Genomic DNA, 27846 nt, shown 5'->3' on the forward strand with positions numbered 1-27846 from the left:
TTGATAGATGAGGAAGGGAATCTCACAGAATACCACACCCTATGACCAGCCTGCCTCACAGGCAATTCAGATCAGCTTTCTCAATGGAACAATGACAGAATGGCTTCAGACTTCAACTCTGGGTCTACCTTGCCATGTCACTGCAAACATGACAACTGGTCACTGGGTGAAATTTGACCAGGAGTTGAGGACAACTGTATTCTGGGTAAGTGAAGACAGACTTTATGGCAAATGTGGGTAGGAGTCACAGAGTCTCCTGCCCTGATAAATGGCAGGGCATTTCTCGACCTTTCCTGGAGAAGCTTTGTGTATGGGTCCTGAAACATGAGGTTGATAAGGAAGCAATTGATGGCAAGCTCATGAGGAAAATTGCAAAGGGGAATCTAGGATCCTTCAGCCCTACTTTAGCCTAAGGTATATCTTCTCAAGGCCCTGTCTTTTTCAGATTGTTCAGGGGAGGATAGAGAGGGCAGACCATGGAGGAAAGATGTGCTCTTAGGGGTCAGTATCTGGGTGGGCCCTTTCAGCGTTATTTATGCAGGTTACTGTGGGTGAGGCCAAATGAAAACCCTTGGAGTTACCAGAACCATTCCATGTAGTTCACACCAAACAATACCAGGTCTGGGTGGTGATGGGTTTTTCTTTTCCAGTGATGGAGAGGATGGAACCTGGAGTATTTTTTTTACCCTAGTTCCCCTTACCACAATCCTGTGTTGCCTATTAGGAAAGCAAATGACTCTTGACAGCTTACATGGGAAAATGAAGAGCTGAATAAAGTCCATCATTACAGCTGTTCCTGACCTTGTGAATGTTATAGAACAAGTGGCCCAGCCCAAGGAAAGTGATATGCAGTTATTGATCTTACTAATGCTTCCTCCTCCCACCCCATTCCTGGGGCTGAGATTAGTCAGGAGTAGTTTGATTTCACTTGGGAAGCAGTCCAAATATACAGTCCTTTCCCAGGGCTACCTGGACTCTCCCTCACACTGTCACATTCTGGTGGGCAAAGACCTGAAAGAAGAAAGAAGTCTTCCTTCCTGAAGGCATTGCTGTGAATTACTACATTGATGATGTAATGTTGACCAGGCCAGATAAGGCCACGGTGGCAGAAGCCTTAAATCAGATAATGGTCCATAGAAGGAAAGAAATCAACCCTAAGAAAATCCAGGGTCTTGTCCAGTGCAGTTTGGGTAGAGAAAGCCTAGAGGATTCCAGAAATGGTCCACAAAACAAATAAAAAAAAAAACAAAAACAACCCACTGTCAAAATATTTGGTGACACCCTATTTCCCAGAGCTAAGGCCCAGCAATCAGGCTGTGCCTTGAGCTTGGCATAACAACAATCCTTTGTGCTCTGGATGATCTTACCTTCTGGCAAAGTGTATTGCTTTGACTAGCACCAGGTGTTCATTGAGGGATTTATGTTTAGAGCTCACCCTATTTCCCAGAGACCTGAGAGCCATCCATCATACCTCTTAACATGCTCACAATCCCTGTTCCTTGTAATAGCTAAGTGAAACAAACCAGGTACTGCACTCCTGTTTCCTCCATGCTAACTTTGGCTCTCTTTGGGTCTGCAAGACACTCAACTTGGAGACTGTTCCCACAGGACCCAGGAACGCTGACTGTCCATGCGTGAGGCTGCCGTGGGAATGGCTAAGACTTAATTATGTCATGGTGCAGCCCAACTGTGGTTTTTTATGTATATAATACCTGCCTTTGTCCCATCATTAATCTCTCCTCCTCAGGAGGACTTTTGTGTGCAAGCATTTCTTTACTTTGAAATTTGTGGCCTAACTCTCCTGCCCCTGGCCTGCTTCGTGGGGCTCTTCCACCCACAGGGTAGAAGCCAGTTCTGGTAAGGTTAACACCAACAACTACTGACATTTTCCCCCCTTCCTCCTCCTCTTTCTCCTTCTTCCTCCTCCAATCTGGGTTAAGTGACTTCCCCAGGGTCACATAGCTAGTCAGTGTCTGAAGCCAGATTTGAACTCTGGTCTTCTTGACTCCAGGTGTAGTGCTTTATCTGCTGTACCACCTAGCTGCCTTCCTGACATTCCTTCTTGACAATCTAAGAAGGAAGGCTTTTTGTTGACTGATTTAACTATTAAGGTTTTAGAGAACCCACATTCACCACTGTAGTATACTGATGGTCCTCATTTACCAAGTTTCCTACAAATCTTTCAAGTGGGACCCAGAATGGGCTACAGCTCTAGAAGTTTAAAACTGGCTATGCTGCAGTCTCTCTCTTTGGGCCCTTATGATCCTACAAGGCCCATGTTTCTGGAGGTCAATTTCCAGAAAGACTATGTTCAATGAAGCCTTTGGCAGGCACGAAGAGATAGAAAGAATAAGAAACAGGCTTCTGGAACTCCCAAGTTTCCCCAAACAGCCGCTTTTGAAAAGCTGTTATTTGCCTATTTCCAGCCCCTCGTTGCTACTAAACAGATGACACAGGGTCGTGAGTCACCTAGTTCCTACTAAACAAATGACATGGGATCACGAGTCACCCTTTGTCTAGAGTCAATTTCTGTAACTGGTAGAGTACAATTCTGAGATTGGTAGAGTACAGGAGTCTTCTCTTGGAATATAAATAGAAATGTTAGATTAAAAAATCATACCTGGCTCCCTCTGGTGTTCATGCCCTTCATAAATTTAGTCTTTATGTAAGCAACTAAGATCTCCTGTACAGAGCCTAGAACCCTACCTCATCCTGGCTAAATTCCCTCCCACCCTCACTCTTTTAGAGAACTAGCTATTGAAGTAACTCATTTTTTCCTGATCAATTGATGGCTTCATCTGCTAGGAGAGAGGTGTACCCAAATGGACTAAGGGAGCTACTAATCTGTTACTGAAGCACCCAAGGGAATAAGGGTCCTGGCAAGTTCTAGTGGACTGAGCTTCAGGTTCGTGGCTGGCAGAGAAGATCTTTATCTCCAAATTCCTAAGCAGTGATGATGGGTCTAGCTAAGTGATCTCTGTCTAGCCTGGAGAAAACAATACCAGGTAATTGAACGTTCTCATTTTGGGAGTAGGACCAATAGAGAAATCTTATTGATGCCTTCCATTGCTTACAGTTGTTCGTAAGGCATGTCATCAGCTGTTAAGAGACATCATGTGCTAAACAACCAGGTTAGAGTCTTTATAAGAATAGCAGAGTTTGGGAGTGGGTCCCTTGCCAATCTGGAAATTGGGGTGGTTGATGCTATGTTTTGCTGAGCATAGAACCATGTGATCCTCTTAACTGTAAGGCAGGTATTTGTATATAATGTAGGGTCAAAATTGTCCAATCTGCAAAGAAAAGCAACTGAGGCAGAGCTCCAGGCAAAAAGCAGTTTATTAAAGGGTCCATGGCCCCCTCTAATCAAGTGGATCTCAGATCTTCCTCATGATCTTAGATACCCCTGGTCCCCAGGACCTTGTTTTTATAGGATCTGTTACCCAAATATGCAAAAGAGGCATGGTAAAATACAGAATCTTATTGGTTGTTAGACCTTGCTCTTGAGGGCCAAAAATGACAGGAGAGTCACAGGCTGGGTGAAAAACAAGGCATCCCTGCTGACGAAGTGGTTACAAGATGGTCACCTGCTCATGCTGAGCAAGACAGAGAGGTACAAAGTTGGGGGACGTTCCAAAGAATCAAATTATCTCACACTGTGTTTGGAAGTGGAATTTGAGCAGAACAAGATGGAAATACCTTTGTCAACATTCTTGTGGTTGTGCAAATGAGTTTTGTTAACTGGTAAACAATTATTGAACATTGCACTAAAGTTTGAGACCTACAATAAGAGCCTGTCTTATCCAATTATCCCTATATGATATGTGTAAAATCTAAAACTGATTAATACTAATTGGAATAGAGTAGGGGTCCAAACAAATCATTTCTCACACGAGCCGGGTTTTTGATTCCAGTTAGAATACCCACCTAACCAAAGTGACCCCCAACCTGTGGCAAAATGACACACCAGTATTAGCGAAAAATGGTTTTTTTCCTGCTAATCAACAGCTATGTAATTATTTGCCTGACTCAAGTCAGGTGTCCAACCTTTCTGAAGCCAGATTTATGACTTGATAACACCATCCTAGGAAGGGGAAAGTCTGGTTCAGTAGTTTCTGGGATTCAGTCTCTAAGAAGATTTACTTGATAATAATGGACTGATTGTCGGACATAGCTCTGCTGACCCTCTCCAACTTTTATTCCATTTCCAGAGTTGCCTGGGTCTTAAGGTCCTTGCCCCCTTCAGAGAACTCTGTATACTCTGGAGAACAAGTTCAAATCCCCCTCTTTGACAAGATTCCTTTCCTTTGGGATGCTTTTTAAAACTCCTTCCCAGAAAGGGGTTGGGGGACCAAGTTGTGGTCTTGTTGGAAGGTGCCTTGCCTTCTTGATAGCATGTGGTGAGGTGAAACTGTCACTGTGTAACTGTGATGAATGTGTATTTATTTACTTGGGAATAAAAGGGATCCTCTAGCTGACTTGGTGATAATTCTGTGTTCCAGGTTGGGGATGAGGGAATACTTTTTTTAGCCTCTGTGGAACAAGGGGTCAGTCCATCTGTAGAGGCCTCTGAAGAGGCTGATTTTGTATCAACCCCCTGATATGACTCTCAGAGAGGGAAAGTTTTTAATGGGTATTTGAGAGAATACTGAGTGGATGGTGAAATTGGGAGAACCTCAGAATTGATTTAGATCCTGGCAGAGATGGCATGCAAGAGGCTTATGACCTTATAGCCGCTTTACTACATTAATTTATTATGAAGAATTATTCTGTGTCATCATTTGTGATGTGGCCCTGATGCTCTTGGTTATTTTCACAGCCTTTTATTAGTAGGAAATTCTTTGACTGTGCATGTCTGATATTTCTGGTGCTGCTCTGCCTCACTGGCTAGTCATAATCACCTTGCATTAGGAGACCTTCTGGAAACTGCAGACATGTCGCAAAACCTTCCATGTGGACCAGATTGTTGAGATCTGAAATTTGGTTCCTTCTGAAAGCAGGAAAAACAGAATAAAAATTCTGATTTCTGTTTTCTTCCGCCCTTCCCCCTTTTCTTTCCTTTCCTTTTTGTTGATACTTTAGGCATAGGACCTATAATTTTCATTTCTTTTTCTCTTCCTTTTACCAAGAAGGTTGTTGAATAACAGTTTAGAGAGCATTTAAATCATAGATTTAATCAAGAATTTAAATAAAACCTTTGGTTAAGTTCTTAGGTCCCCTCTTCTATAATTTTTGCAAACAGTTTATGCAATGTTGGAATAATATTGGTCATAATAACAACAGCTAGCATTTATATAATGCTTTAAGTCTTACAAAGTGCTTTATAAATATTATATCATTTTATCCTCACGACAACCCTGGGAAATAAGTGGTATTATCATCCCAATTTTACAGATGTGGAAACTAAGGCAAAGAAAGATTAAGTGACTTGCCCTGGGTCACACAGCTGGTAAGTGACTCAGGTCAAATTCAAAATTAATTCTTCCTGACTCCAGTTCAAGCATTCTGTTGTAACCCCCTAGAAATGAATTGTTGTTCTGTGACTCCTTGTTAGAATTCACTTGGAAATCTATGTGATCTTGGATTTTTTTTTCTTTTGGAAGTTCATTTATAAATTCAACTATTTTCCTGATATTAGGTTATTTAAATAATTGGTTTATTTTGTTAATCTCGGTATTTTAACATTTTAAAGTGTTGCTCCATTTCCTCTGTGGTTTTTTTTGTTTGCATATAATTGGGTAAAATAGTTTTTGTTAATTTCCTTTATTTCTACTTTAATTATTGAAAATACTCCTTTAAATTTGTGATGAGAATCATTTTATTTTTCTCGCCTTTTGAGATCTACCATTTATTTTATTATTTTAAACTAAATGTAAAAAATAAAGCTCTCTGCTTATCAATTCAGTAGGGTGTTTTGTTTTGTTTTGTTTTGTTTTTTTTGCTTCCAGTTTTATTATTATTTCAATTTCAGAATTTCTACTTTGATGTTTACCTGTTTTTTTTTATTTGTTACTGTCTTAATTTTTTGAGTTGAATATTCTTAGTTGAATATCCAATTGACTGATTCTTTTTTTCTTTTGTTGATGAAAACAGTAAGTTTTTTTTCTTAGAATTGCTTTAATGCATCTCATAAGTTTTGGCATATTGTCTTATCATTGTAGTGAGATGAAATTTTCTATATCTATAGTTTTTCTTTTACCTACTGATCCAGTTGTCTTTTGATTAATTCTCTTTATTGAATATTTTCTTGCATTGTGATAAGGACAGTTTTGATGAGATCTTTATGCCTCCTCCCTCTTACGTGGTCAATTTTTTTTAAAGGTGCCATGCACGGCTGAGAAATATTGAAATTTCTTTCTGTTCCTATTCAGTAATAACAGAGATTTAACATTTCTAATATTTCCAAAGTTCTATTCAGAGCCTTAAGTACCTTCTTGTTTATCTTTTAATTGGGTTTATCTATATCTGAAAGGGATGCAATCAAGTCCCACACTATGACAGTTTTACTGTATATTTCTCCCCGTAATTTGATTGCTTTTCTTTAAAATTTAAATACAATGCAACTTAGTGCATATATATTGTATTGATATTGATTTATCACCTTTAATGACTTTAAACATTATATGCTTTCCCTGATTATCTTTTTTTTTACCATGTCTGTATTTCCTAAAACTTTGCAATTGTGATTTATATGAAGCATACTAGATTTTCCCCCCAAGTCCCTCATTTTATCTGTATCTGGATCTTTGTTTCAAGCATGTTTCTTCTTAGCAGTATATTTTTGATTTGGATCTTTAATCTATTTTGATATGTTCTTCCATTTTAGGGGTGTGCTAATCTCATTTGCACCTATGGTTTTGACTATTAATTGTCTATTTCTCTAAATCCTCCATTCTTGTCTATTTTCCTCCCTTTGTTCTCAACCTCTCACTTTTTTTTTTAACAAATAAGAAGAAAATGTTAAAGAGAGGGACTTTGCCTATCACCTGTGATCTATTAGTGAAGTGGTCTGTTTTTGCTATATTGCCTCTCATTCTTCCCCTTATCTTGCCTCTGATAGGTTTGAATATTTCCTTCTTTTCTTTTACTCTCCCCTTCACACTCCTTGCTTCCAGTTGGAATTTGTTTTACTTATCACTATTCTTTTACCTATCATACCTTCTCTCTTAAATCCCCTGCCTTCTTCCCTTTTCCTCGGACATTTCCTTTTTGAGTTGAATGATTTCTAAACCTCTGTCTCTGTCTGTCTGTCTCTTATTCTGTTTAATATTTCTTTGGTTCAGATGATAGTGAGATTCCTAGGATGCCCACTATTTGAATACTCTTCATCTTATGTAGCTCTATTACATAGTAGTAATCCCTCTCCTCTTCCTTTCTTTCCTCTCAGTATAGTTGCTTATCTCTCTCATTTATGTCTTCTAATACTATCAAAACAGAAAAAAATAACCTTTAGTTTCTTAGTCTATATTATTTTTCTTTGTGACCCTTGGGGATATGAGGCTTCTGAGAAGACATTCCTCTTTTCTTCCTATTTAGCATGTAAACAAATTATTTCCATATTGCCTTTCAGTTGAACAAATGAATATACCACTCAGTTTTCCCTGCATTTCCATTTCAATGTCTACTCATTTCTGATCCTTTTCATCAGAAATGCTTAAAAGTCATCTCTATCATGAAAGTCTGTTCCCTTTCCATCATAGGATTATACTTAGTTTTTTCAGACAAATTTTTCTTGATTGAAAGCCTTTATCTTTTGATTTTTAGAATTTCATTTTCTAAGCTTTCTGAGCTTTTATAGTGGCTCTCAATTCTTGTGTCATTGTGATTATGGTTCCTTAGTACTTGATCTCTTTGTTTTTGGCTGGTTCTTCTTTGACCTGGAAATTCTAGATTTTAGCTATGATAATTTGAGGATTTTCCATTCTGAGGCTTCTTTCTGAACTTAACTTGGATTCCTTTTGTTTTTACTTTGCCTTCTTGTTCATTTATGATTTCTTGGACACCATTATTCAGGCATTTTTTTTGGTCATGATTTTCAAGTACTTCAAATATTTTTATATTATCTCTCCTGTACATATTTTCCAAGTCATTTGTTTTCCATAAAATATTTCTGATATTTCCTTTTTTTCGATTTTGTAATTTTGTTTTAATATTTCTTGTCTCACTGAGTCATTGTTTTCCATTTAGTTCATTCTGACTTTCAGGGTAATCAGTCCTTGCCTGAAGTTTCCCACCATTTCTTTTAAGGTGCCATTCTCCTTGCCATTTTATCCTCTCTAGCCCTTACATTTTGTTTTATTTCTTCCAGGTACTCTTATAATCCTTCTGGCAAGGACACTTTTTTTCTGAGACTTTAATTGGACTTGTGAGGCTGTTCTTTGCTTCCAAGTTTACCCTTTGGTTGACTCTCAGTCCAAGGTATTTCTTATATTATTTGACTTCTCTTTGTTTTTGTTTTTTTCCACATCAGCACCCTCGGTGTCTAGGTAGAAGGCTTGTGCTTTGATCAAACTCTACTCCTGTACTTCTGGATGGTGTTTTGTGAGGTGATATGACCCTGTATTAGAGTTAAGACAATGTCTGAGAACAGGAGGAAGCATATGTGAGAAATATTATAAAGATAACATTGATAGGTCGGTTTGGTTCTGGTCCTGGCTGCCTATGTATTGCGCGTCTATTAATTTTTGGTTGAATATTTTGGAGTCACTAAGTAAAGTATAATATCGTTTTCAAAATGTGATAAATAGGCATGACATTTTCAATTGTTAGGGCCTTGTCATCACTTTCCTTCATTTCTGGAACTTTGAGGTGATCTCATAAAATCTGATTTAAAATTGATATAAAAGCCTTGTAGTTTACCCTGCATCCAAACAGGAATCCGCTCTACAACATCATTGACAAGGGGGTCATCTAGTCTGAAATAAATGATGTGTTAGTATTTCTGCTTTTCCTTATTTTGGCAGGAGGTCATTATATGCTAAAACATGATCAATTTTTGTAAAGGTACCATGAAAAACTAAGAAGTATCTAAGTTCACTTCTATTTTCATTCATTAACCAAAAGAAAAAATATTATTTCTAATTGTTTTAAAGTTCTTGTCAGGTTCTCAACTTGTTTATTGTTTAACTTTTGGTTAGGATTTGTCTAGGTCTATAAGGGGTCCACAGTAAGTTTCCCCACCGTTATAATTTTGCTGTCTAATTCTTTAGTTTGTTTAACTTTTACATTAAGTTTTTAGATGATGTGCTATTGGGTATATTGATGTGTTCTTTTATGGTACCTTTAATAATAATATAATTGCTGATTTCTCTTTATCATGTTTATATTTACAATAGCCTTATTGGAAATTATAATTGCTACCTCTATGTTTTTGAGTTTAACTGACATGTAATAGATTTTGCTCCAGCCCCTCGTTTTAACTCTTTATGAATCTTTGCATTTTAGGTATGTTTCTTATAAATAACACATTCATGTATCTCCCTCAAACATTTGACTTTGTTTTGCCTACAACTCTTTCCTTACCTATCCTGTCCTTCCTCTTAGATCCCTCTCTACCCCTCCTTGTTCCTGTTCCTTCCTATTTCCCTGTGGAGATTAATGTTTTTCTATAGCAAAATCTCAGTGACTATGAATAGGTGTGTGTAATTGTATTAAAAAGAAATGTGATTCATTGGTTGCTTGTTCCCCCCCACCCTTCTTTCCATGACTCTGTATTCTTTTTTTTATGTACCTCTATAATATAATAGTGATTTACTTCTGTTCTTCCTTTTCTCTTCCCCAGTGTAGTACTCTGTCCCTACATTTTTTACTTCTCCAAGACCATTAAAGCATAATAAAACTACCCACAGACCCTGTGTCATCTTTACCTTTCTCTATGACCCTTAAAGAAATTAGGAATCTGAGAAGACATTTTTAAATAGCATGTAAACAATTCATCCTTATGTACTCCTTTTTAGTTAAACAAGTGTATGTTCCTTTCGGATTTTCTCTTAGTGCTTGCATTTTCATTGGAAAGTATCTACTTAGTTCTGGCCTTTCATCAGGAATATTTGGAAATCTATCATTCCTAGTAAAGGTCTATTCTCTTCCACTCCTAGAGTATTACACTTTGTTTTGTCAATGAGTTACTCTTTTTTTTTTTTTTTTGCTAAGTCTTTACGCCTTGACTTTTGGAATATTGTATTCTAAGCTCCCCTCTCCTTTCTAGTTCCCATTGTTAAATCTTATGGATTCTTTATTGGGGGTCCTTGATACTTGAACTCCTTTTTAGCCTCTTGTAGTTTTTTTTTCCCATGACGTCGAAGCTCTGGATTGTGGCTATGACATTGTTGGAGTTTTCATTTTGGGATTTCTTTTAAGAAGTCAACTGTTTGTTTCTTTTATTCTCATTTTCCCTCTGGTTCTAAGAGTTCTGGGTGGTTTTTAATTTGTCATTTTTAAAAAATATGATATCTAAACTCTAAAGGACTCATGATGAAAAATGCTGTCCACATCCAAAATAAGAACTATGGAGTCTGAATGCAGATTGAAACATATTATTTGCTATCTCTTTTTTTTTCTTTCTTGTGGTTTCTCCCATTTATTCTAATTCTTTATAACATGACTAATGTGAAAATAAGTTTAACATAAATGTATATGTAGAGCCTATATCAAATTGCACACCATCTTGGGGTGGGGGGGAGGGGAGAGATGGGGAGAAAATTTGGAACTCAAAATCTTATGGAAGTGAATGTTGAAAACTAAAAATAAATACATGCATACAAAAGTATGGTCTCTGGACTTTTTTTTTGGTCATGGTTTTCATATTATCTGATAATCATGAAGGCCTATACCAGGCTGGTTGCAGTGTCAAATGAGAGAACAGACCATATTTGAGGGATATTATGAAGGTGAAACAGTCCTTGGCAACAGATTTGTATGGCAGAGTGAGGGGCTGAGAAGGACATTAAGGTTCTCAACTTACGTGAATGAGAGGATGGTTATTCCTCTGACAGTAATAGAAACATCTGGGAGGGGGAAGATTCTGAGGGAAAGATAATGAATTCAATTTTAGACATGTTGAGTTTAAGATAACTAATAGACTACTAGAGATATGATTCTGGAGGTTAGCAGAAAGTAAGTGGCTTGGCAGCATAAAGGTGATAATTAAAACCAGGAGAGCTGATAAAATCATCAAGTGAAATAGCATGGAGGGAGAAGAGAAGAGGTCCCAGGAGAAAAGCCATGTGGGACAACCACAGACAGTGACCTGGAAGATGATTCCATTTTTTGTTCTGTCTTTTCTAGTTCAAAGATTATTCTTTTTGACTAAGAAAGTACAAACAGAACTAAAATACTTTGCCAAGATTACTTTCATATTCTTGGAGTTGCACAATTTTCATTTATTTTTTAAGCTTCAGAAATAGAAGAAATTTAAAAATTAACATATATGTGTATGTCATATATATACATATAGGCATGTATATGTATATGTATGTATATAATTGTGTATGTGTATATATATATGTAAAATTTTTATTAGCAAATGTGAATAAAATTTATTAGTAAATATGAACAATTAGCCAATAACAAAAAATACTCTTTCAGGTTACTGAGGGTGATGCTTTATCTGGTGACTTGAAAATGATTAATATGTTTTCCCACTAGTATTGACAGTATTATTTCTCTTAATGGAGGGGCCCTATTGGTTTATAAGTTTTTATTATACTTCTAAATTTGCTAAAATTATATATAGCATTGAGAGGAGCTAAAAACCTAGTAGAATTTGTGATTTATTACTCTTTTCCTTCTAAATGAGTTTCACGTGTACATTTTATGTGCTCTTTTTTTCTCAAAGTGAAAAATAGCTGCCCAAATTCTGGAATAGAATGTGGAACTTCAGGAACTTGTATCAGTGCAACTAATTGGTGTGATGGAATATCACATTGTCCCAGTGGTGAAGATGAGAATCATTGTGGTAAATATATCTAGAAATTAATAATGAGAAGGTACTGTCTTATGTAGGACTTCCTTATTGCTTAGAAATTTTCCTATTCACCAAGTGATTTTTGTTTTCAATGACATTCACAATGCAAGTTGGTTGTCTTCTCTGACACCAACCTTATTAGGGACATGTGGCAGGACCATGATATACATTTATGGAGAGAAGCCCTTCCAGTGCTTCAAGGATTTGGGATTTTATTCAATTACAAGTAGGAAAAAGTTAGGAGAGTATTCTAATCATAAGTAGTTAAAAAAACTATTTAAACTTTTGTTAAGTGGACATTTGAAAGCAGATTGTAGAGATAAAAGACAGAATTATCTTCGAAAGTAGATATCTTTAAATTTATTTTGGACATTTGTTTTTCAAGATGATATCAAATTATATTGTAGAAAAATAATTAGAATAAGAGCAAGGAATAATGTTTATTAATAATTATTGTTAATAGTTAATAATATAATAATGTTATATAACAAGAATGTTAATAATCATTGTTTAGTGGTTATTTAAAATATTTTCTGCAAGTTGGTGAATTCAATATAACTTCATGACAGTTGAATGAAATTTTAGAAACTGTTTATAAATTTTGTTACATATTATTTCAGTACCTCTACTGGTAATTCTATTTGTTTTCAATGAGATTTAAATTTTGTACTCTTTTACATTGCTGTTGACTGATATTTCAAAATTGGAAACAGATTATGTTTATAAGTCTACATAGATATATACACATATAAGTATATATACATATTTAATTTTTTTCTCTCTTCTGGAGCTTAAAAACAAGCCACATGGTACCATTTCAAGAGTATTAAAACAACCTCCACAAGGTTATCCTTTCCTTCAGATCTTACTTGGCCAGAAGGGACCAAACTTCTCACACTGCTCCCTTGTGAACACTCTTTTTCTTTTTTCTTACACTACCACTTTTTTCCTCTGAATTTACTTAGTCTTTGGGAGAAGACAAAGACTTTTCCCCTTTCCTTTGCTCTGTTTTCTGAAAACAGGCTTGACAACCGTACTTTTAAGTGCTTTTAAGAGTTGTACTACTAAGAACTATATTAAATATAAGAACTAAATGTGACAAATAAAAAGGAAATTACAAAATTTAGAGAGATCTTCTCTTTCAATCCTGTTTCTAAATGCAGATGTAAGACTTTGCATTTTCTTAGTTTTTTCTTTTCTTTTCATCTTATCACCTCCTTTCTTAAGCATTTGATCTTGTGTAGGGTCAACCAGGCTAGATGTTAGATTGAATTCTAGGAGCTGATATAGATTTCCTTTGGCAAGACTTTTAGGTATCTTAATTATTCTAGAATCTATTTCCCATATCATTTGTTTATACTAAATTTGTGTTCAGGTAGCACACACAGATGTACTCAAGTACTCAAGAGAGGGCTTAAGTCTTACCTTTCTCTGAGTTTCTGGCACCCTAATTTAGGAATATATAATGTTCCTTTGCCCCAGACTAGGCAATGGATTCTGTCCTTGCTCCCTGGATGAGAATGAACATTCTCTGGCTGGTCACAAGACCTTATTCACACCCTGATTTCCCTCCCTCCCTTTTCTTGAGATCACAATAATCAGACTCCAAGCTCTTTCTCTTTCTTGACCTTGGTCCATTCTCTTTGACTTGGGTTTATTTGCCTGAGGCAAATATCTTAACAAGGTTATGACAATTAGCTCTGCTTGTGAGAATGAAATGACTTCCATATATTTGGAAGAGGGTTGACTTCCAGTTCTTTGCCTTTGTTGACACACACTCTAGCCAGTGAACAGTGACCTGAGGCATAGTAATAACACCTACCTTCCAGAGTTGTTGTGAGGATCAAATGATATAATATTTGTAAAGCACTTAGCATACTGCCTGGCATAAAGCTTAATAATGCTGGTTTCCTTTCTTCTGGTTTTACAAATAAGGAAAGTAAGGGCCATAGAGGTTAAGTGAAGTAAACACAGTGATAGGACAGAACTGAGACTCTATCCTAGATCTAGTAACACCAATTACAATGATAAGCCATTGTGTGGACTTGTGCAAGCCAATTTTGCTCTCTAGTTCTTAGTTTCTCATGTAAAATGAAAGATTTGGCCATGTTGGTCTCTAAGAAGACTTCCAGCTCTAGGATTCGACAGATCTCTATAAAATAAGGATTTTAAGTTATTTATACATATCTAAGTGAGATAATGTAAGCCCTTGTTTTTTTTTTTTAATGAAACTTACTGAAACAAATCTCTATTTTTAAATGCAGTTCGTCTCTATGGACCAAAATTTATCCTTCAGGTTTACTCATCTCACAACAAATCCTGGTACCCTGTGTGCCAAGATGATTGGAATGATCACTATGGAAAGATAGCATGTAAAGATCTGGGGTATAACACGTGAGTATGACATATCTAATACGTAATTTGTCTTTGATGTCTTTGATGTCCTTACTTGGTCATGAATGGAGAGATGTTTGGACAAGTTTAAGTATGAATGAGCTATAAATAATTGCCAACAGAAATCTATGTCCCTAATAAAGTTGGTGTCAGGGAGGACAACCAACCTGCATTCTGCCTCCTTTTAAACTCTTGAAGACAACCATCATGTGGAAGAGAGATTAAACTTGTTCTGCTTGGTCTAAAATATTAGTATGAGGAATGATGGCTAAAAGTTGCAGTGAAGAAGATGTACAGAAAAACTTTCTAATTGTTGGAGTTATCCAAAAGTAGAAGACTTGCTTTTGGAGGTAGTGGGTTTCTTATAATTAAAGATTTAAAAATGTTTTAATATCAAAGTCATTCCTCTCCCTTCCATCTCATCTCTCTTCTTCATTTAATTGCTTTGAAAGACAGCAAAAACCTCTGATGCAGTGAATATATTTAACAACATGTGCAATATTCTGTCTTTGTAGTCCCTATTCTCTATGCTGTGAAGGAGGAGAGAGTTCGTTATCTTTTTTTCCAGGATCTTCATTTGTGTTTCTGTTACTCAGAATTCAACATTGTTGTATTATTCTCTTAGTTTTGCTTATTTTTCTCCTTGTTCCATTTATTTTGCTTATCAGAGGAGCCAAAACTAGATTACCTATTATCAGGATGATGTAGAGAGGATTACTGTTCATGTAGTGTAGGGGCTGGACTTGGGTCATGGGATTATAAATATAGAGCTGGAAAGCACCTTAATCTAGTGCAACCCCTTTGTTTTAAAGATGAGGTCCAGGGAGGTTAAGTGACTTGCTCAATGTCACACAGGCAATAAGCATAGAGGTAGAACTGACTGGGTCTTACCAGATGACCTACCAGGTTCTCTGACTACAGAGCCAGTGTTTCTCTGTACCACACTGCCTTGTTTGAGGGTTCTTTCCAGTTCTGAGATTCTCTGAAATATTCATTAATTGCCAGTTCTTGTGCATACAACTGACATGAATTAAAAGTCAGAGTCAGTTTCTGGGTGATTAATAATCAGTTTATTAATCAGGCTAGCTGATAATCAATGGACTGATGGTCAGTGGTTTCCAAAGACAAACCATGGAGATCCCTGAATGCTTAAATATGTTTGGAAAGGAAGATGCCCCTGAAAGGTGAAAATCTTGATTTGATGAACAATTAATGAGGGAATGGACATATTAATGAGAAGATCGGCTAAAAGTCTTCAGTTCCTCCCACTGAGAACGTGACTTGATTATGAGACTCAGCCTCCTTCAGCAGTCTGGAAGGAATTCATCTCTATCCAGACCACTTTGGTTGATTTTCTCCTTAATGAGCCAAGGTCCCCTAGACTGCAATGGAGGGATACAAGCACATGGGCTCAGTGGTTTAGGGCTGCAATGTACCTAGATTAGATTCTGTAGATCATTCTAAATAGAAGTAAGGTCCCCTATTTGGGTGGGATCCATTCAAGATCATTGAGCAGGTACCCTGAATATTAGGCCAATCTCATCTGTCAACCTTGTCCTTCAGAGGCTGGCTGAATGACCTACAAGGGTTAGTCTCGAATGAGGAAATAGAAAGGAAAAAACCCTAGTCCTAATTTAATAATTGGTTATTAATATTGTAGAAAAATCATCACTTCCACTGCTGACATCTAACAATATCTTTTTTATGGTCTCAGCCCTCAGTAATTTTAGTTTTAAATAGGGAAATTGCACATGTGCCCAACAGTAAAAACAGTCAAAGTCTGAGCCATATTCCATTTCCAAATGATTGGTTCAGACAAATGCTACATTCAGGTGAAAGAGAGAGAGAGAGATCATTTGTCCAAATTAGAATATTCAGGGAATATTCAGGGAAAGCTTCATGGAATTAATGGGATTTGAACTGGGTCTTGATGGGTAAGCATTAAGTTTGGGATAATGGTATAAGCCATTACACAGAGTGTAGAATATAGAACACAAGAACAGAAAAGGCTTGTTCTGATCTGGTGAATTAGATCAGCCTGGCTACAATGGAGAATTTCTATAGGGTAATAATGAGAGAGAATTCTTGAAAAGTAGGAGTTCTGAGGTCAGAAATGAAGTTGAATTGGCATTTTTCATGTTGTCCATGGGAAGTCAATGGTTGCAAATTTCAGTGAAACCTAGAAGCCAAAAACAGTTGGATATCACCTCCTCACCTGAAGTATGATGCAGTGACTACAACTTGTACATGAAGAGAACAAAACATTGTTTTTATAATGTGTCACATATATATGTATGTGTATACACACACACACACACACACACACACACAATACAATGACTCTTGTCCTCTGAGCAACGATGAGAAAATTTGCCACTCTTCCTTTCATTGAAGAGATGACTGTGAGTAGTGAACACCGTAAGTGTTGTCACACATAGTCAGTGTGTTCATTTTGCTGATTTACAAAATAAATCTGAGACAGTTTGAGTGGTCCTGAATGTTGATTTGCTACAGTGAGAACTATATCTACCCACACTTAACTCATCCCTCTGCTTTGTTCAGTCTATAGAGAGCACTAAGTTCTCAATTAAGGGGTATAGTATATATTTTGGCCACAACATGGACAGTCATGGATCACTTGTCTGGTGTCTTGGAGGCTTTCCAAAAGCCTACAATCTTCCTTACAGTAGCTCACAGGATTTCTTTGTATCTCCAACACTTAAGCATAGGTCCTGGTGCATACTAAGTACTTAATAAATTCTAGGTAAGTCACAGGATTTCACTTTCTCACCCTCCTCACTCCAACCTTGAGTTCCATGTCTATGCCTCCAAATGATTTCAAAACAAAACAAAACAGAACAAAACAGGAAAAGCTCTCATCCCTGCTCTCTACCCTCATCTTGCTTGTGGTGTGAGTGTATGAGGGGGGAAAGTGTGAGGGCCTTTTCATATTTATGACTGATTGAGCCAATTCATCAGCAGTTAGATAGTTTGCTTTTTAATGACCATGTGTTTTTTAAAATACAAGGTAGCTATGAAAATGTAGCATAATAAAACTAATGAAGCTTTTGAAAAGCAAGCCGCAGCAAAACTTCCGTAAACGATTGATTTCTTCTTTCCCCTACAACTTACACATATGGAGAAAGAATAAAGGGAAAGAACAGCTGATTTTGGAACTTAATCAAGGCTGCTTTGGGAACCCTGTGATGAAAGGCAGGGGGAGCACATGTTGGAGGCTAACACAATCTTATACAATTGGAAATTTCATAGCATGACTGGTTCTGTCATTGCTCCCTCAAATGGTTCTTTGGAGTGGTTTCAGTTATCACTTTGCTCTCTTTAGCTTTTCCTTGCCAATGGGGTTTTGGACCAGGTGTCCTGTAGTTCTACATTGACTCAATCTCCTAGTATTTATTAAGTATTTGCTATGTACTGGGAACTATGCTATGTGTTGGGGATACAAGGAAAAGCAAAAGAAAAAAAATTTTTCTGCTCTTAAGGAGCTCACAATCTGCAAACAATATTGCAAACAACAATGTACAAACAAGATATATGTGGGATAAATTGCAGATAGTTTTACAGGGAAAGCAATAAGATTAAGATAGGCTTCTTAGAGAAGGTGGAACTTTAGCTTTGATTTGAAGAAAGCCAAGGAAGATAGGAGATAGAGGTGAAGAGGGAGTGTTCCAGGTACGAGGGACAGCCATGGAATGGTCAGTCAGGAGAGGGAATGTAATGTGTGAAGAATAGCAAGGAGGCCAGTGTTATTGGATCAAAGAGTATGTGAAGGAAATAAGATACAAGAAAACTGAAGAGTAGGAAGGAGCCAGGTTATGAAGGGCTTTAAAAGCCAAACAAAAGAGTTTATATTTGATTCAGGTTGGGAGCCTGGGTAAGTGGGAGGGCAGTAGTACCCTTGCTAGTAATAGAGAAATTAAGAAGAAGGGAGGATTTGGTGGGAAAGATAATGAGTTCATTTTTGTACATGTTGAATATAAAATAATGTTTACACGACTTCCAGTTTGAGAGGCAGTGAAAATGCAGATTAGACATCAGGAGAGAGGTCAGACAAGTAGATCTGATTGTCATCTGCATACAGATGATAATTGAATCTGTGGGAGCTGATGAGATCATAAATAAAATGTTATAGAGAGAAAAGAGAAAAAGGACTTAGGACAGAGTCTTTAGGGACACTCATAGTTAGTGGATATAATGTGTATGAATATCCAGCAAAGAAGAGAGAAGGAATGGTTAGCTAGGTAGGAGGAGAACTAAGAGTAATGTCATGACAATATGAACAAGTTGATGATTGACAGTGTCAGTGACTGCAGAGAAGAGAAGAAGGCTAAGGATTCAGAAAAGGCTATTAGATTTGGCAGTTAAGATATCATTGCAAACTTTGGAAAGAGCAGTTTCCACGGTTTGAGGTCAGAAAAAGGAATGTAAGGGGTTAAGAAGAATATGAGAGGAGAGAAAGTGGATGCATTAATTACAGAACTCATTCTCAAGGATCTTGGCCACAAAAGCATGGAGTGATATGGGATGATACCTAGTGGGTGTGAAAGGAGATCAAATGAGAGTTTTGTTGAGGATGAGCTAGACAAGGGACTGTTTGTATGTAGCAGAAAAGCAGCAAGTAGACAGGAAGAGATTGAAGATAAGTGAAAGAATGGTCATTCTACCGAAGAAAATGGGATGGAATGGGATCATTTGTGCATGTAGAGGGGCTTGCCTTGGTAAGAAGGGCCACCTCTTCATGTGAGGTAAGAGCAGGGGAGAAAATAGTGACAGAAGACATTTTAATGATGTTAGTTGAGGAACAGAGGAAAAGAGAGAGCTCTCCGTGAATGGCCTCAGTTTTTTCAGTGAAATGCGAGGCAAGGTTCTCAGCTGAGAGGGTGCAGAAGAGCAGCTATGGGAAGTTTGTGGAGAGATAAAGGTTTTGGAAGAGCTGCTGTGGTGAGTGGGATAGTAGATCGATTAGGGAGGTGTAAAAGAATTGCTTTGCAGCAGTGAGGTCCTACTTGAGATTTTGTGTCACAAATTTGTAGTGAACCTTTGTGGGGATCATAAGTGCCCAGCCTACAAGAAAGACCAGTGAGGCAGAGCTCAGAGTCAAGGTCACTTTACTAAAGGGCCCATGGGCCCCTCTAATGAAGTGGATCTCAGATCTTCCTCACAGTTTGAGATGCTCCCTTCTTCTAGGACTTTATTTTTATTGTCCATTTGTCCCATTTTACTTTTTAGGGAGTTGTTTTGTTCAGTGTACTTTTTTTCCATCTTGTTAACTGTATTTTTTTAAATTTTTTTTAATTTTAAATTTTTTTTATTTTTTAGTGAGGCAATCGGGGTTAAGTGACTTGCCCAAGGTCACACAGCTAGTACATGTCAAGTGTTTGGTCTGAGGCTGGATTTGAACTCAGGTCCTCCTGACTTCAGGGCCAGTGCTCTATCCACTGCACCACCTAGCTGCCCCTTGTCAACTGCGTTTTTAAAGGAATTGTTCAATTTTTCTTGTACCTCCCTTATTTAACTTTTAAAATCCTCCTTGAGCTCTTCCAAGAAGGCTTTTTGGGCTTGAGGCCAGTTCATATTCCCCTCTGAGGTTTCAGATGTGAATACTGACAATGTTGTCCTCTCCGGAATTTGTGTTTTGATCTTCCTGTCACCAAGATATTTCTCTATGGTCACTGTTTTTCTGCGTTGCTTTTTGCTCAAGTTCTTTGCCTTCTTTCTGGCTTTTAAAGTTGATCTCTGCTTCTGGGGCCCAGGGGGCACTGTACCAGGCTTTCTTGTGCTGGGAACTAGGGGTCTGGTTACTAGTTTGCTGAGGTGGGGCTTGCCACTGTCTTGCTGGGTCCTTTCCTATACTGGTCCCCTTCAGCCACAGCAAGAGGGTCCTTTCCCATTAATCCCCCTTGCCCCGGGAGCTAAAAGGCTGTTATATCTAGTCTTTCTGTTGACTCTACTATTTCAGGATTTTTCCTGGGGCAATATTCTCTGGGTTTTTCAAGGTCAATAAGGGAGGGTGAAAGCTACTTACTGCTTATTCTGCCGTCTTGGCTCCTGAAAGTCTAAAAAGGTGACTTTCAAACATTCAGTCTGTGGGCTAATATTAGCTCTAGAAGCAGCCGCTACTGCTGCTTATTCAGTCACTCCCAAGGCCTGTTCCTGGTTTGCTGGTGCTGGAGTTGTATTGGTATGCCATGCAGCTCTACGCTGGACTGTGCTTCTCTCTCACCCAATTCTGATAGGCCCCTCCCACTGACCTTCTAAGTTGTCTCTGTGGGCTGAGGAAACTGGAAACTGCCACTGCTTTTGGTAATTCAGTACCCCCAGGCCTGCTCCGGCTTAGCTTAGGCTGGGTCTGCACAGCACCCTGCATGCTGGATGGTCCTCTCTCAGGCCAGTGTAACAGACCTTTCTTGTTGACCTTCCAGGTCGTCTTAGGCTGGAAATCTGCCTCACTCTGTCTCTTTGTGCCACCCTAGAATTTTTTCAGAGTCACTTTTTAGAGGTATTTGGAGAGATTTGAGTGAGAGCTCATGTGAGTCCCTGCTTTTACTCTACCATCTTGGCTCCTACCCCAGGGCTTTATTTTAATAAAGCTTGATACCAGTTTGATACTTGAACATTCTAGAGGTGCTATACAAAGTATAGAATCCCTTTGGTTGATTGACCTTGCTTAGTGTGCCAAAAATGATCCATTAGCTAGAAATGGTATGTTAGTGAGCATGGGGCATCTCCACTGACTAAGTGGTCATAAGATAGTTACTTCCTCATGTTGGACAAGAGAGAATGGTTTGGAGGTACAAAAATAAGTTGGGGGACTTACCACTTAATTGAGTCACCTCTGCCACACTGAACTTGGTCACCGTAACAAGAGAAAACAAGGGTGGAGTTCCTCTAGTTGGCTTCCTATGATTAAGTGAGTGAATTTACCATCTGCAATTCACAGCTCTGGGGCCTAATGTACAGAACTTATAATCACTACCCCTATGGAATCATATCAAACTGATTAATACTGATTGGTATAGAGTATGGGTCCAAATGAATTAATTCTCACTCCTTGTCAGCCCAATGATAATAGCGTGTAATTTTCTCTAGCTTTGTTCAGTATCACATGAGAAAGAGTGAAGGTATTGGATGGGGGGGAGTAATCCCAGGCTGAGATTGGACAGGGCAAGATTTTTGTTAGAGGCAAGAGACTTGAGAAAAGTGTATAGAGTATACAATATAGAATTCGGTGGGTTCACCAAAGGTTCAAGATGGAGAAGGAAACAGAATGTAGTAAGTGCAGGGGTGACGGTCTGGAAAAGATCAGAGCATTTAGAGGGAGGATTTAGAAGTTGTGGTGAAGACAAAGAACAGGGTTTGGAGTTACAAGGGTAAGGGAAAGGTGGAATGATAACAGATTATGATCAAATAAAAGGCATTTTAAAAATCACAAACATGGGTGTGGAATATTAGTGGACGATGACAAGATCAAGAGTATGATCTTGTCATCTTTGTGTATGGCAGAGGTGGGTTGAGGACAAGGTCATAGGAGATGAGTAAAATGAGGAATTGGGAGGTTAGATTGTTTGAGTGAGTAGCAATATGATGTCAAAGTCCCCTGGCATGATGGCTGGAGTTGGGGAGAAGATCAAGACCATAAACTAGACACTGAATTCATCAAGGAAGGAAGGAGATTGTTCTGGAGGTCTGTAGATCATAGCCACCAAAATCTTGATTGGGTGATAATTATGGATTGGATAAAGTTTTACTGAGGATGGTGGTAGGAGAGCCTGGAAGTAGCAATGGTGAGCAAGAAGTCTTCCAACTCCTTCACCATGGCTAGTGAATCTGGGGTTTCAGTGAACTTACAACAGCACTGGAAAGGTAGTCAGGGAAGCTGTGTCATCAAGTCAAGTCTCAGTGAATGAAAGAAGACAGAGGGAGCAAGACAGGAAAAAGGTATAAAATGAAAGCTAGTTTATTACCTGTGGATCAGGTATTCCACAGAGCACAGTGGAAAGATTAGGTAGCTTTAGAGTTGGAAGTTGAGTGTGGGAGTTGAAAGGATGGAAGTAAATGAGAGTTGGAGAATGGAGTTTGAACAATGGCAACTGGTGGTTTAGAATCCCTGAGATGGAGTGGGAATCCTTGAGGTTTGAATTCAGATAAGGTTTTGGCCTTGGTTAACATTGTCACAGGCCATCTCTGTGTGACTGGAAAGCAGGAGAAAGGGGGAAAGTATGGAAGGTATCCAGATGAGGAACAAGGCAACTTCTGTGGAGGTTTAGGTAGCCGGAAGAGGTGCTTAGTGAAATCTAAGAATGATTGAGTGACTGCTTAAAGAGGCAGTCTTAGGCAAAGTAATTTCCAATTCCTTGAAAGGAAAGAAGTAATGACTGACAGTGTCTTTCTCCAGTCAAAATGAAATACTCAAGGGGGCAGCTAGGTGGCACAGCACTAGAGCACTAGCCCTGAAGTCAGGAGGATATGAGTTCAAATCCAGCCTCAGACCAAACACTTGACACTTAATAACTGTGTGACCCTGGGCAAGTCACTTAACCCCAATTGCCTTAAAAAAAATGAAATAGGTCATGGGCAGTGTTAAAATCCCAATCCAAAAATTTCTCCCTTCTAATTTCTCACTTGAGCTTCTCTCTTAACCTTCATGGGGGGGAGGATAGGGGAATGGTCTCAGGGGTCTCCACCGCTGAAGCATGAGGAAGGAAAAGAGTTGTCTCTTTCCTCACTTCCCATCCCCCATCTGAAGTCAGATTCCTCTTATTCCCAGACAAAATTGGTACCTTACGATGCAGTGTTGTTTTTACTTGAAACATTACAATTTGAGTTATTTTCTGGTCCAGCTCATTTTGCTTCAGCTCTGATTACCTTCTGCTACTCCTAACTGCAGCCACTTTGAAGGAAAGAAGTAGTTTTCAGTGGGATTTCTAGTTTTTCAACTTTGACCACTGAGAAGGAAAGAAGTGCAGATGTGGGACCATGCATCTATGAAGTAGCCAAGGGGCAGGGTGGGAATTTTGGGGACTGCATATGAAAACCCTTGTACTTTTTGCGTGGTGTCATGCTGTTTTGAATGGGAAGAGAGGGGGGTGTATATTCAGAAAGCAAACTTAAAGAACAAAAATAAAAACGTGCTGCTATATTTGCTATACTCGTTTTTTTTTTTCTTTTCTTTTTGGCTAGGCAATTGGGGTTAAGTGACTTGCCTAGGGTCAAACAGCTAGTAAGTGTCAAGTGTCTGATCTGAGACCAGATTTGAACTCAGGTCCTCCTGACTCCAGGGCTGGTGCTCAGTCCACTGCACCACCTAGCTGCCCCTTTTTTTTTTTTTTTTAACCAGGCTGTTTTCCCATAGTCTTTTGGGATACTGCAAAGTCTTTTCCATGTGGAAATCTTCAAAACCAATTCTTTATACTGTGCAAAACTTGCTATTACATGGTGAAGTATTTTTAAATGAATAAAAACATGCAGACTTTAAACAGAGAGACTTAGTTGAATTTTAAGATGATCATTGTTAAATTTCTATGGGATTTTGATCAGAAAAGTGTATTTTGTTACATATGTGATTCACAGTTTGGACATACCAATTTATTATTTTCCCAATACATTATTAATTTTTTTCTTTTCTTTCCTGGAACACCAAAGTTATAGAGCTCTTATTTACCATTTGGGGCTGATGAAATTAGGTTATGATTTAATTTTTGAAGGGCGAGTATATGACTGTGTGTTAAGATTTTGGATATGAGATTGTTGTTTTAACTCAGTGTATCAATATAATAGGCTTTATGAGATAAAAGAAGATGTGATTACTTATGATGAAGACTGATGTTGAATTTGATTTTTTTTTTTCCAGGAATAGTTTTTACTCTAGTCGAGGAATAACAGATGATAGTGGTGCCACAAGCTATATGAAGTTGAACCTGAGTGCTGGAAATGTAGATTTGTATGAAAAACTCTACAACAGGTAGACAGACCCTCTACAACGGTGTTCTTTTTTTCTTCTTCGAAAAATGCCATATTGGGGACAGCTAGGAAATGCAAAGAATAATATGGAGAAATTGTATGATGTAATTTCCTTTATGGATAAACCCATTATTAGGAGAATATTGGTGTTTAACTAGGTCTGATCTGAGAAGCTATTCATTTAATTGTTTTAACTTATCTTACATTTCCATTTACTCCCTGTCATGCCTGTTCTTCAAATTAAGTAATGGCCAAATAATTCAAATTTATAAAGGGCTTCATGGTCATCATACTTTAGTCCTTGCAACATTCATTTAGTCTATACAACAGCCTTATGAGGTTGACAGTACACAATAGAAGTTCTATCATTTCACAAATGATGAAAATGAGTCTCAGTGACCTGCCAAAGGGCTTCTTGCTATTAAGTGGCCCTTACTTACACCTTAAATTTAGATCATCTGAACCAAATTCATGTGCCCTTTCTTCCTCAGTATTCTGCGTTGCCTAGGGAAAAATTCTTATCATAATAGCAAAAAAAAGGGTAACATTTAAATACCACTTACTATGTGTCAGATACTATGCTAAGAGCTTTAGAGGTGTCTCATTTAATCCTCATTACAACCCTGCAACATACACACTATTATCCCCAGTTTACAGAAAAAAGAAACTGAGGCAGTCAGATTAAATGACTTTCCCAGGGTCACACAACTAGTAATAGTAATAACAATTAGCATTTATATAGCACCTACTGCATGCCAAGCACTGTGCTAAAAGTTTTACTATTATTATTCCATTTGATCCTCACAACACCCTACTAAGTAGGTGCATTTCTCCTATTATACAGAAGAGGAAACTAAGGAAACGGGTTAAGTAACTTGCCTAGGGTCATATAGCTAGAAAGTGTCTAGAGGCTAGATTTGGACTTAGGTCCTCCTGACTCCAGGTTCAGAGCTCTAAAATTGTTAATACCATAATAAGTTGTGAATTTAAGTGTGCTGTTGTTACAGTAAAGAAACTAGAACTCCAGAAGGAAAGTATACTAAGGACAGTTTGGTAGAATAGAAAGTTGCTGAATTTAGAGTTAAGTTTCTGAGTTCATTTCCAAGGTTGGCAGCAAAATCAGTTCACCTCTCTGGGCCTCATTTTCCTCCTCTGTAAGATGTGGTGGTTGGACTAGATGACAGGTGATCTCTTTTAGATCTAAATCTATGTTTTTATAGTTATAGGTTAATTTTTAACCAGGATGGTGAACTGAGTTCCCTTAAGCCCTAATATACTTTGAAATAGATATTGCCCTACTTACCTGGAAGAAGTAATTTTATATTTCTGTAAGTTGTATGTCCTTAATAAGGAAAAGGGTAATATTTTTTTCAAATAAAAAGGGTATTCCCTCCTGAATGTGGTTTTAAAAAATAAAACAAAACCTTTTCTGCCTTTTATGAACTTTATTTACTCCCTAATTCATTTTGTTTCTATGAGAGTTACTACTGATGTTGGTGGTAAGCATCCTAATTCTCCTTTATGATGAGTGGAAAGCTTGGGAGTGGAATTGTATATCAATCTGGATTCCTAGTTCCATTCTCACATAGAAAATAAATAAGACTAGCATAGCCTTGAGGAAAGTAATATGCACATGTCCTAGTACGTCCATTTATAAAAGCCTGATTTATTAGGTTACACATCTAACAAACAAAGCACAATTGGTGGACTAGTTATAAACTTTGAGTGGCTGCCTACCCTGGTTACACAGTCAGTTCTGCAGGCAAGAAAAATCAATGCAGGGAAGGGAGAGGAAAGCAGGGAAAGGAGGGAGGAGAGAGAGAGAGAGAGAGAGACTGAAAGATCTTTTTACACAAGTCCATTGATACACAACATTCATCCCTCATTGATATAGCTAGAGTCTATCTACTGTGACTTTAACAATAATAACTGTTAAACTAATCTCTTTATTTTGAAAACTTTTTAATTTTAGAGTTTCTTACTTTATACAAACAGAATTCTGTACTTCTTCTTATTCCCCAGCATGGAGGAATTGGTCATTCTCTCATCTTAAAGCATGTATGTTGGCCTCCCAAGTATAGAATTCTGATTTTATTTTGCTTTTCTCCAAGAAAAATGATTGGTTTTATTGTTTACATTTAGGGATGGCATCAACATTATGAACACAACTGCTTGAAAATAAATGTCTTCTTTGAGGAATAGTACAAGAGGACCCTAGAACCCAGTACTCTCATTTGAGTAATTTTTTATGAATGAGAAATATATTTTTTTCTATTTCATTTTGTTTATTGTTGGGAGTTAAGAAAGAGAATATTTGAAAGAATAAAGATTTTCTTAAATATTCTGGAAACGATGTTCATAATTTATGACAATCATTTTTGTTCTTCTTCCCTAGTAATGTCTGTTTCTCAAAAACGGTGGTATCTCTCCGATGCATAGGTTAGTACTTTTAATTTTCTTTTTCCTGGAACAGAATGTCATACTAATTGTATTTAATACTTCTTAGAAAGTCTCCTATCAAAATAATGTATTGGAAAATAGCATAATTGAAAACAGTCCTAGAAAATAAGGCATCAGTAGCAACTCAAGAAGCCCTCTTGAATAATAGAATTTCAGTCTGTGCATTAAAGAAGATCAAAGGGAAATGGACATCTTGGACACCTGAGATCTCTTAGGGGCAGTTTGCCACTGTAGCTTCTTGAGTTAGAAGAGTGAGGTGGTCAAACCTCTACTTTAAGAAGATTACTTAGGATTACTTTAGGAAGATTAGCTGTCTGAAGTATAGATGGGAGAAGGGAAAGATGATAGAAACAGAGATACCAGTTAGCAGGCTGTTTCCATAGTCCAGACGAGATAGATGTTGAACTAAAGTGATCTCTGTGTGAGTGGAAATAATGTAAATAAGAGATATTGGCAAGGTAGAATTGCTAAGAATTGGCCACTGATTGGATAGGGATAATGTTGAAGATGAGGGAAGATTGAAGGATGACTCTGAGATTGTGAATCTAGATGACTGGAAGGATGGTGGTACCCCAAATTAAGAGGATGGAGTATTTAGAAACCGTAATGTAATACGAAGAACACTGGATTTAGGAGGCAAAAGGCAAGGAGATTTGCCCTACTAAGAGCAAGTCACCTCATTTGAAATAAATGATACCTCACATTTTAAGGCAGCAAGATGGCACAGTGAATAAAGAGCCAACCCTGAAATCAGCCTGGAATTGGGAAGATTTGAGTTCAAATCTGGCCTCAGACTCTTACTAGGTGTGTGACTCTGGGCAAGTTATTTAACCTTCTTTGCCTGAGTTCCTCATCTGTAAAATGAGCTGGAGGAGAAAATGGCAAACGAGTTTTGCCAAGAAAACGTCAAATGAGGTCACAGAGTCAGACTTGACTGAACAACAACAAAAACCACCTCACATTTTATTATGCTCTGAGATTTGTGAAATGTGGATGTTTGTTCTGTCAGGTTGATAATGCAACTATCAATATTCCCATTTTATGAATGAGGA

General features: G+C 37.8%; 1 protein-coding gene across 4 annotated transcripts in view; it reads left to right on the forward strand.

Moving 5' to 3' along the window:
- The window catches only part of TMPRSS2 (transmembrane serine protease 2), a 112090-nt gene that overhangs the window by 50409 nt on the left and 33835 nt on the right, over positions 1-27846 (forward strand). For all 4 annotated transcript variants that reach the window (XR_003567462.1, XM_027843625.1, XM_027843626.1 and 1 more), the window contains exons 5-8: positions 11834-11953; positions 14227-14356; positions 24225-24335; positions 26730-26773. Coding sequence is in view for 3 of the 4 variants with exons in the window: in XM_027843625.1 (XP_027699426.1) it covers positions 11834-11953; positions 14227-14356; positions 24225-24335; positions 26730-26773 (405 nt within the window). In the remaining variant the exon portion in view is untranslated. The remainder of the gene's footprint in view (positions 1-11833; positions 11954-14226; positions 14357-24224; positions 24336-26729; positions 26774-27846) is intronic.

This window comes from Vombatus ursinus, unplaced genomic scaffold (assembly GCF_900497805.2).
Source record: "Vombatus ursinus unplaced genomic scaffold, bare-nosed wombat genome assembly UNPS02014924.1, whole genome shotgun sequence".
Lineage (NCBI taxonomy): Eukaryota > Metazoa > Chordata > Mammalia > Diprotodontia > Vombatidae > Vombatus > Vombatus ursinus.